The following is an 11,272-nucleotide window of genomic DNA, read 5'->3' on the forward strand; positions in this document are numbered from 1 at the left end:
ATAGGTCAAAACTGATGAGGTCAAAATAATTTTGAGATGTTCAATTTAAAGGATTAACACACCCCAATGTTAGATGTCGCAACACACCCTTGTAACGATTCTGGTAACGTTCGAAGTATTTGGGGGTAAAATGATCTGATGTCATTGGTCATTTTAAGGGCCATAAGTGGCCAAAATAACCATAAGCTATTGAATAGGGTCATTAAGACTGATATATTTGGAATCTGCATAAAATTCTACACAAGATGGATTTTTGAACGCATTTGCATTTTATATTGGGAAGAAGATAAAACACGCTATGAGACCTCAAATTCCTGCCTACATGTATATGTGCACTTTATTATGCAATACTTCGTGAAGGGTCAGTTATGTATAAAGTACCCCAAATGACCCTCATAGGTCAAAACTGATGGAATAAATTACATAAGGTCAAAATACTTTGTGAGATGTTCAATTTAAAGGATTAACACACCAATGTTAGGTGTCGCAGCACACCTTGTAATGGTTCTGGTAACGTTCGAAGTATTTGGGAGTAAAATGAACTGATGTCATTGGCCATATTGATGGCCATAAGTGGTCAAAAATACCACAAGCTATTAAATAGGGTTATTATGACTGATATATTTGGAATCAGCATAAAATTTTACACATGAAGGACATATAAATGCATTCTCATTTCATAAGGGAAGAAGAAAAAGCATGCTGAAGACCTCAATTTCCTGCCTATTTGAACAGTTAATAATGCAAATTGCGCGAATGGTCAGTTATGTCTAAAGTACCCAAAATGACCCTCATAGGTCAAAACTGACGGAATAAATTACATGAGGTTGATGGTTATGATCCAGCGCACATTTTGAAAATAAATGTGGATTTCTAAAAACATCCAGTCGTAGCTCTGATCAATATTTGTAACACATTTCGGCCAAAAAATCATGAAAATTGTCATTTTTGGCCAAATTATGGCCAAAATGACCACTGCTATTGTGATTTGGCAAATGAAAGCACTTTATCTGGAATCTGTGTGCATTTTTACTTAAGATAGACCCTTTTAATTGCATGTGGCTACAAAAGCAGTCTGTTAAGGGACCATTTTCCAAAGAGTGGTCAAAATGGTCATTTTTGGTCAAAATTTGGCCAAAATGACCAAAATGGCGTGAGTACGGTCAATAAGAGTGGCATTTTTGGAATCAGCGCACAATTTTACCCCGGATAAGCTTGTCAAACCTTCCCCACCAAAAATTCTGAATAAAGCCCCCTGGCTCCTAGACTATATCAAGCACTATATAAATGTTGGATAGTGCTTAATACATGTATCATAAATGGCATCTCTAAAAAGTGCTTCACAGATATTACCTGTCTTTGGATCCTTGCTTGTGCATAAAAAGGAATGCACTTTCCCCCCTCCCTGGGGAACGTTCTAAGACCAGTTTCCAAACTCAATAAGGGGCCCCAATTTAACAACTGCATTGAGAAGGGCTTCTTTGGGCAGAATGAGGTAATGTTATTCTCAAAATAGTTCATCAATATGGAAAGGGGTACGTCCACTGCTTACTAGCTCAGCTTTGCTATAGACAATACTAAGAACAACTTGTTTTGACAGAATGAAGTAATATTCTGACAATAGTTCATCCATATGGTTGGGGGTTGATTAACAAGTTTATCAATATGTAAGGTGTTGGTCCACTTGGTCAATGCTTGCTATCTCAGCTTCTATGTTATTCACATGATAGTTCATCAGTAGAAAAGGGGATGCTCAACTTGCTTCCTAGCTCAGCTTTCCTATGGATGATGCCAAGAGCAGCTTCCTTGGACAGAATGAAGTAATGTTATTCTCAAAATAGTTCCTCAGTAAAGGGCTTAGTCAACTTCTTCATAGCTAAGCTTTAACACTATTCTCATAATAGTTCAGTATGGAGAGGGGATGGTCAACTGCTTGCTAGCTCAGCTTTGCTATGGACGATGCCTAGAACAGCTTCCTTGTATCTCTCTAGGTTCTCTAAGGATTCGCCGGAGTTTCTGATCTCGCCGACGGAGTCTCGTAGTTCCTGGACCTCTTTGCTCTCCAAGATGTCCTTCTCCAGCTGTGGATCAACGTTTCCGCTGATTGGAGCCTATAGAAAAAGATGAATAGGAATAGCATTATGAAAATATATCCTGCGACGTATTACAGAATCATGCATACTGATGACCTCTGTGGCCTTGGAATTTCAACCTTCTTTGGAACTCCAACATGCACACATGAGCCAAGCCTGGATTCAACTACTTTAATAATAGTTTGGCTATTGCAAGAAGTGGTTATTTATGCAGACTCCAGTATTTAACTTTGTTTTGAAGTTATCAGGAAACTATTATGAGACAGGTGTAAGACAGACCCATCCCTTCCCCACCCTATGAAAGACCAGCAACATCAAAGTCTAAAATGCATATGTTTGTTCAAAATATTTTGTGATATTTAAGATGAATATTCATACATTCATCATTGTCAATTCATTGTGCTCCTCTTTGTATACACAAGACATTGTGCGATCAGATCAATTGCAACTCTTTGTAAGACGGAGGCCAGGGGACTGTTTCATAAAGGACTTGCAACTGTTGTAACTTGATATTATGGCAACTACCATGGAAACCATGATTCTGATTGGCTGCTGAGCCCTGTTACCATGGCGGTTGCCATTTTAGCAATGTTACAACAGTTGCAAGTCCTTTATGAAACGGACACCAGGTGAACATAAAATCACCTGAATGAGTCTAACAAGCTGAAAATGTCCAAAACAAACCTTATTCTTCATGCTGGCTATTGTATTGATGATGGACGTCTTTGAAGGACTAATGTCCCACACATACTCTTCCATGTCGTCATCGGTAATCTCAGACTCCCAGGGCTCAAAGATCTGAAAATACATTTTCAATTGAGAATAGATACATGTAATAAGTGGATTGATAATAACAACAATTAGAGAACCAATTACAACAACAAAAACAACAGATCATAGAAAGTTAGATTTTAGAAGTCGTGCAAATGGCATGGTATGAAATGCACACTCTCTCTCTCTCTCTCTCTGCTTAATACATGTACTTGGTATTTAAAAAGTGCACATTGTATGTCATCTAGACCTGAATGTACTCATACAGTGATGTGTTGTACCTCAAACAACAGGAATTCATGGGTGACTGACTGACTCACACCTGACCTAACTATTTGTAAAACACCCCTGGGCCCTGTTGCATAAAAGATACAAGTATGGTAATTTTGCCATCCAATGATAGATCTTTAAAGGATTCCTTGGTTGTGGTTGGCTGTTGGACCATGTTGCCATGCAAAGTTACCACAATATTAATTTTCATGCAACATTGCCCCGGTCTACACCATACAAACTTGCTTTGACTTGAGGAAAATGTTCAACTTTATATTCAATTCAATTTCATTGTCCACATGCATGGAAATTGGATTTGCTCATATTATAAAACATTTGGACATTACAGATTAAGTTTATCACTTGCATAAATACAATTATACAAAAATGCATTTGAAAGTGACAAATACAAGGGAAATTCTTCAGACAATCAATATATTTTCCAGTAAAATGTGTGAAAAGTAAAGATAATATTAAAGTAAAGAAGATCGTCTAGGCAGAATAGATCAGAAAAGAAATATCAGGTGGTGAGATTATTGTATGTGCGGATGGAGCGGGGAATGAAGGAATTTAGGAAACAATGAGTCCGACAGCTCAGTGACCAGAGTCATTTACCTGAACGCATGATAATTTTACCTGAAAACATAATTGGAAAAGAGTGGGTGATTTGCATTTTCCAGTAATTGTTTTGCAGGCATCATCTAACTTTTGGGTTTGGCCGGTGATCTTTCCTGCTTGTTTGGCAATTCTCTGAATTTTCCTACGCTCCTTCTTCCCACAAAGTTTATGTGTGAAAGTTGAGACAAGACCCTACACATTACAGATTTATCAGACAATATGTTAGGGGGGGGGGGTGGAAAGGCACTCTCATCTGTGTCATTAGTATAAAAGAAAATGAAGAGAATTCTTACCCATGCTTCATGAAAAAGTACACTCATGACATAAATGCAGTAATCGTAATTCTGCTTCTTCAGCGGACACCTGCGTATGAAAACAAATGTTGGATGGGAAACATTAATTAGTACATGTGGTTATTTTATCAATAACCACATGTACTATTATAGCTTATACATGCATATTCATTTTTCTGCAATAACACGTTTTCCATCAAAATCATTTGACACTCGTGTTGATCATTTCATTATATTTTGGTCAAACTAGTTTTGAGATTGTTACCAGGGGCCTGTTGCAGAAAGAGTTGCAATCAATCGCAACTCTGAAAATCATGCGCAACTTGATTGTCAACCAATCAACAGCGCACATTTGGGACTTGCGATTGATTTTTTTACATGCGTTTAAACGCAACTCTTTCTGCAACGGGCCCCTGAACTGGGAAAATGCTTCACAAAGATTTATGTGTGACTTGGAGTCATGCTTATGGTGCAGTCACATTTCCCCTCATGCGCAACTTGATTGTCAACCAATCAACAGCGCACATTTGGGACTTGCGATTGATTTTTTTACATGCGTTTAAACGCAACTCTTTCTGCAACGGGCCCCTGAACTGGGAAAATGCTTCACAAAGATTTATGTGTGACTTGGAGTCATGCTTATGGTGCAGTCACATTTCCCCTAAGGCGGCCGTACGGTGAGCAAAAAACAGCCGTTTTATTCATTTTCATTCAAACCACCTAGATGTAGCTAATACAAAAAAAAATATGGCTGTTTTTGACTGGCTGTACGGTGACCGAAGAGGAAATGTGACTGCGAAATTAAACAGCAACCTGTATCTGTAAGAGTAATATGTGATAGTGCAGGTCCATACGCATGATACGTGGTGATACATTACATAACACATGCAACTGATATATAAGTGCAACTGTAAAGGCCATCGCACAACTTATGACCCGACTGGTCGCCGACTGGCTTGCGACTGAATGAGGGGAGATGAATAGCAAGGCAGTCATAAGCCTCGACACCGCACACCTTGCGATCCGATCTGCGACTCACGCATGCGCTTTTTGGCATAGCATCTGAGAAATCGCGCTTACTATTGTGTATGCGCGTTGTTTATCATAATACGCGTTATGCAACTCTGCTGTCTGATTGGCTGGAGGTTGGATTGAGCTTGCGATCCAGTCATAAGGATTCGACATGTCAAATTTTTCTGATTTTCCTTGCGCCTTGTCTCTGACCGGTCTGCGATGCTCAAGCTGACAAGAACTATGACGTCACATCTCCCCTCACCCAGTCACAAGCCATTCGGCGACCGGTCGGGTCGTAAGGTGCGCAGTGGCCTTCGGTCGCGTTTCAATCTTAGTGAAATACTAGCCTGGCATCATGTTAAACTAACCTGTCTGCTGATATAGTGACTATATCTGTCTCCTTGTCATATCTATCACCTACAAGTTGAATGAACTTCCATCTAGCATGCTTATCCAAGGGTAACTCACTTAACTTCACCTGAAAACATATAAAAAATCAAAATCATAACCATAGTAACAAAAACATTCATTTGTGTAGAGGAAATCTTAGATATTCAGCTGCACTGGCTGAGAGCTTTTTTACTCAATTCTCTGTATATACATTATATTTGTCATGATTTGATGCTTATATTGTAAATAGTTTAATGTTTTCATGAAAATGGGGAAAATAAACTTTGAACTTTAAATTTTCTTGGACTGACCTTGACCGTGACCTCACGTGACTTTGGATGCCTGAGAGAGGACCCAGAAAAGACGTAATCAGATTCCACCGTTTCTAGAGGAAAATGTCTCTCACAGTCAGCATCTGTCTCAAGACCTTCTGGCCAATCAGAACACAATTCTGAAAAACATAAACAAGATGTAAAAACAAGTGTATGATATTGGGTGATATATACTTCTTTGTTTATGTTAATCATTTAGATATGCCATTATTCAGAAAGATTGCATCAACCGCTTTTTTTGTAGATTACATGGTGGGCAAGGTACAGTACATGTTTGATTTGTTGCAAAAGTGCAATGGATGGCTGAAATCTTGCAACCCCTCAGCGAGGAGATGGTGATAAATTATTTGGTTCCTTTAGGGTTAAGTTATACATGTACAATCTGTTTGAACCTGAGAATCTTCATAGAATTGATTCAGATATGTCAGTTCCAATTATGGTAAGACCTCAAACTGACAGAGGAAAAGCAAACCTCACTCACCTTTCAGAGCAGTACAGTGTTTCTTGATGGCAGGTGGAGTAAGATGCAGGAAATTAGGAATCTGTTACAAAAGAATTGTAAACAAAGAAGATAAAATCAAAAGCAAGGATAAACAAATACATGTATAATTGTTGGTAATTCATGTTACATCCTTTCTGCTCATATGGACTCGGGAGGGACACAAACAATAGACATTGCACGGGGGCTCGAGGCGATTTAGTTCTGAAATGCTATAAGGAGCCCCGAAAAGAAAAAGGGTTGTTGAAACCTCCATTGTAAACATATAGGCCCATATTCTGAACTCGGGTTTAAATTAAACCCTGGCTTAAAGTTGTGGTTTAACTATGGAGAGCCGATTGGGGCACAAATCCTTAACAGGGCACATCCAATTTATCAACTTCATTTGACACTCAAATTGTTCATAATTGTCTGAGAATGATAACTGTAGTATTTTTCTTCATTATGAAAGCAAAATGAAACAAAATAGTAAACATAAGAAATATACAATATATCACACAGAATTTTTGAATTTTTGGCCCTCCATAATTTTAGCACAGAGTTATACCATGTCCATGGTTTAAGTTAAACCAACCCGACTTCAGAATACGGACCACAGTGTTTGAGATAGATCTATAGTGGTAACTGGTGGCCATTAGGTGTTAAAGGTGCATGAAACAACTAGAAGACTGATGGCCTAACCTTACCGTCACAGTGGGAGTTGCATGCTGCCCACCTGCACACTGTGTCATACAGGCTTGCTTAATTTGTTAAACAGGGTTGAATATTCACCCATTTTGACCAGCTGTTGCATTGTGCTAATATGTATTGAATAAATGATTAAACTTGAACCATTGTGACTGGTTTCCCTTCTTCAGTATTGTCTTAATAATGGTGTAAGAAATTTAAATTCGACCTACCTTGATAAGTTCAAGATTTCCAAACTTATGAGGGGGAATCCCCCTTCTGACTGGGTAGCCCATTCTAAGTGGTAAGGGTACAGCAGACCATTTGAAACTAGCAGCAGTGGGGTAAACACCAGCCCATTCCTGATCATCAGACATCTTAGACTCCCTGGGAGCTGGTAGCTACAACACAAATAAAGATGAAATAGAGTGATGAGAGCCGGAGTCATGGAATAAGTTTATAAGTGGACAGGGGGGAGGAGGTGACCATGCAGATAGATTAGGGCATTCATTGTTTTGTTAATGTTCACTGGGAAAAAAAATGTCTGTCGCTGAGTTCCCCTTGAAAAATTCAACCAACTGCCTATGGTAGCATTACTCTGCCGCTCAAAATCAAGGATTCCTTGAAAGTTACCATTCATTATCAAATGGTACATTGATAGTAACTTTTCTGCGAGGGGATGAAAAGGGCTTGAATGTAAAATCCTTAGCAATGCACCATGTTGCACAAAGAAAAATGTAATGATTTAATTTTTTTTTGCAGGTGCTTCTGCATTTATTGAAAATTCAATATATGAAACAAAATATTCATAATGCATATAAAGAAATACAAAAATAAATGAAAGAATTATAAATTGTGACAATTACATAATAGAAGAATAATTTACATAAATATATATATATATACATGTAAGCAATAACATAATAAAACAAAATGCATTGGCCAGCTATCGTAAGTAAAATGCTTGAGAGAATAGCAGCCAGGGGAAGGGAGCTACATGAAAACCATTGTAGAGAAAAATTCATGGGTCTATAATAATGATGTCACATAATTATTTGAAATGGTAAGAAAAAAAGGGGGAGAGGGTACAAGGGTCAGGTGAAGTGGGTGACTGTTGGTGCACATGCAGGTGAGATTTTTACAAATACTATGATACAAGAAACCTCTTTATAACAAAGCTTTATTAAGGAAATATAGATGAAGTTTGTTTGATGTTATTAGGCATCAATGTTACTTACTGGTGTGAATCTTTTTAATCTCTGTTCCATTGCTCTCATGGCCTTCCCTCGCATGGAGTGCGGTGAAACCTCTATTGATCAAAAATTGGAAATTATAGTCATTAAGTGATTGGGTGAATACATAAACTGGGTCCAAAAAGAAACTGATCAAACTTTACAAGGGCACTGCACAAATTTCCACTCTGTCAAAATGAATAATACAGAGGCTAGCTTCAATAAATCTTTACTAAACACACGCCAATAATTAAGAGATTGGTTCAATCGCAGAGAGGCTATATCCCCTCACATCGATTGGTTTCAGAATCCAACGTCACACAAAATATCACGAATCGTAATTCATGATATTTATTGGCCTATGCAAGTATTTTACGATTCATGATTTTTTTTTGGCCGATGCATATATTTTTTCTAAGTTGACACTGCTCATGATATTGTCGCCCTCTATATGCGTCTTGTAGCTAGGCTACGATAACAAAGACGGCAGGATGGCGACAATAACAAGACTGTGAGTAAACGCTCCTGCTCTTAATTATTTTTCTCATTTTTTCTGATGTATTTGAATAAATACATGCACCATTAGTGTGTGTGGGGGTAAATATATTTTTAGCCCATTAACATACATGTCAGTTTGGGCTCAAAACCCTAAAGAAAACAGGTATTTTGGAGCAACATTGTTGTCTCCAAACTACTTGGTTTGTCTAGAGCAATGGCATCCCGTCCCTGGCTAATGACATTAATCTCCAGGCGCCTCCTGGCTACGTATTACTAAACACTTTTCATGAATTGAGTCATATCAAACACATTATTCTCATAAAATTCACCAAACTTTCACCATAAATACACAATTACCTACAAAATATAAATATGTAAAAATTTTGCCAAATTCATTTTTCTGTTTTACGATATAAGCTTCCAATCAGACCCCTCTTCGCATGTGATATACATGTACATGTATTTTGGTAACTATCATTACCGAACATGTGTTTTCTTTAGATCTAATAGTATGGCATAGGAAATGTTGAGAAAACATGATGAGCTGCTAAGCTCTTTTGACAATATTTTATTATAAACAATATTAAGACTTTGAAAATATGTTTTTGACCATTTTTCATCATCTTTCTATTCAAGTTCTTTGGAAGCTAAGACAAGTAGACCTAAGACAAAGTTATGTTACAAAGTTTTGAGCAGTTTCAATCATGGTGGCCAGATGTCTCGTATTTCCCGAGATTGTCCCGTATTTTGCTCCTTACATTCCGGTGTCCAAAAAAACCCTTCCCGGGACACCTATTTGTCCCGTATTTCAGATTATTGAACAAAATACATCCAAATGTGACAAATTTTCATCAAATAACCTACAGATGACGAAGCAGAGACAACAATAAAATCAATAACTAAACTTTTGCAAGTTGGTATTGGTAAATATTTTCCATATCACAATGTAAAAAACAATAAAAGGTAAATGTATGTACATAATAAAATCAAAAGTGTAGTGAGATGGCTGGATAAAAACACTCAGTTTTGTTAATATAACAAAAAATTGCAAACGAACTGGCCTCCTCCCTGTGTGTGGCAGGCTACTAGCTACGCATGTAAGATCAAATTCTCAATGGTGCAAACAATAACATGATAAACGGTTTTCCACCAAAATAATCACAAATTCGACGGGAAATTTGTATGATTATATTATAGATTCTCATATTACTGATTTGGAGATACAATCGGAGGAACAGGTTTTCATAACTACATGTAGATCTACATGTAGTTGTTTCAGCTTCCATTTTGAGTCTTGTTGTGTATGATCCGCAATGTTTCATCTAATTTTGAAGTTAAAAATGTTTCACTTTGAAATTTATTCATTTCTAAACATTTTCAGTTTTTCTAAATTTTAAAAATATATTTAAAAAATACCAAATATCATTATGATATTTGTTAGATGATTGGATTGCTTTTATTTTTTGAAGTATGATTTTTTTCCTCTTTCTTTTCTAACTACCTTTATTCATCTTTCTATCCTTCTTGCTTGTCCTTTTTTGTTCCATCTATTTTTTCCTGATCCTTTATCTCTCGCTCTGTTCATTTTTCTTTGCTTCTTTCTCTTACCTACCTTCTTTATCATTTCCTTTTATTTCCTTCGTTCTTCCTTTCCTTCCTTCTCCCTTCCTCCCCTTCCATTCATTTTTTTATTCTTTCCTCCTTTCTTTATTTTATTTTTTGATCTAATTTTCCCTTATTCTTTCTTTCCCTCCCTTCCCTCCTTCCTGTTTTTCTTTTCTGTTTCTTTCTTTCAACAAATGAAGGAAACATTTTTATGTCCTTCATTCTTTCTTTCCTCCTCCTTTTCCCTTACTTTCTTTTTTCCTTTCTCTCCTTTATTTTTTCTTTCACACATTTATTCAACTTCCCTAGCTTTCCTTTTTCATTCATTCTGTATTACAATTCAAAGGAGGGAAAAATTTTTGTCTTTTATTCTTTCTTTCATCATTCTTATTCTAACTTTCTTTTTTAATATTCTTTTTATTTTTTCCCTTCATTTCTTCTTTCTTTCTTCTCTTTTCTTTCCCTCCGCCTCCTCATCATTCTTTCCACTTCGTGCACCCTCCCTTTCAATTCTTCCTATTTGTTTTCACAAGTCTGCTATGTAGCCTTCTTTGTTGATCTTTTCGGGTCGATTGTCCCGTATTTCATTTTGTGAAATCTGGTCACCCTGGTTTCAATGTTCAAAGATTTTTAGTGCCCGACCCCTAACCCACCTTACAGCTACAGACACAAATAAACATAGGTGGGACCACACCACAACATCGGCAAAATAAACTCGACTCACTTTCAATCTCTGAATCTACATCTGGTAAACTTGTTGATACCAGCGATCCGTAGGAATCTTTATTCTTATTCGCTGTAGTATATCTGGACACCCCAACGAGCTCAGCTTGAGCAGGAATTCTGCAAGTGCAGCTCGTTATGAGAGCACGAAAATTGCTAGACAAAACAACCGCCATGTTTTTTCTCTCCTTTTCTTTAGGCTAGATCTTTTATCAGTTTAAATGAAAATTAAAAATTTTCACCAAAAGAAATAAAATAATAAGATTAA

At 37.1% G+C, this 11,272-nt stretch overlaps 1 protein-coding gene across 1 annotated transcript; it reads right to left on the minus strand.

The window, feature by feature from the left end:
• Nucleotides 1-1,275: 1,275 nt before the first annotated feature.
• Nucleotides 1,276-11,212, minus strand: LOC121405845 (28S ribosomal protein S35, mitochondrial-like). The gene is made up of 9 exons (XM_041596814.1): nucleotides 11,006-11,212; nucleotides 8,185-8,255; nucleotides 7,180-7,347; nucleotides 6,263-6,323; nucleotides 5,761-5,900; nucleotides 5,428-5,537; nucleotides 4,046-4,115; nucleotides 2,778-2,891; nucleotides 1,276-2,111 (listed from the first exon to the last, which is right to left on the minus strand). Exons 1-9 carry the CDS (start codon nucleotides 11,178-11,180, stop codon nucleotides 1,926-1,928), a joined length of 1,095 nt encoding a protein of 364 aa, XP_041452748.1. The 5' UTR covers nucleotides 11,181-11,212; the 3' UTR covers nucleotides 1,276-1,925.
• Nucleotides 11,213-11,272: the final 60 nt, after the last annotated feature.

This window comes from Lytechinus variegatus, chromosome 19 (genome assembly GCF_018143015.1).
Source record: "Lytechinus variegatus isolate NC3 chromosome 19, Lvar_3.0, whole genome shotgun sequence".
In the NCBI taxonomy this organism is placed as follows: Eukaryota; Metazoa; Echinodermata; class Echinoidea; order Temnopleuroida; family Toxopneustidae; genus Lytechinus; species Lytechinus variegatus.

Bases quoted from the DNA above. Each gene is read 5' to 3' on its own strand.
- LOC121405845 (XM_041596814.1), bottom strand. From the start codon at position 11,180: ATGGCGGTTGTTTTGTCTAGCAATTTTCGTGCTCTCATAACGAGCTGC. The intron at 5,538-5,760 runs GTCAGTCCAAGA...ATATGTTTTCAG, and splicing joins CACGTGAGGTCACGGTCAAG to GTGAAGTTAAGTGAGTTACC. The intron at 4,116-5,427 runs GTTAGTTTAACA...TTTCATACGCAG, and splicing joins GTCACTATATCAGCAGACAG to GTGTCCGCTGAAGAAGCAGA.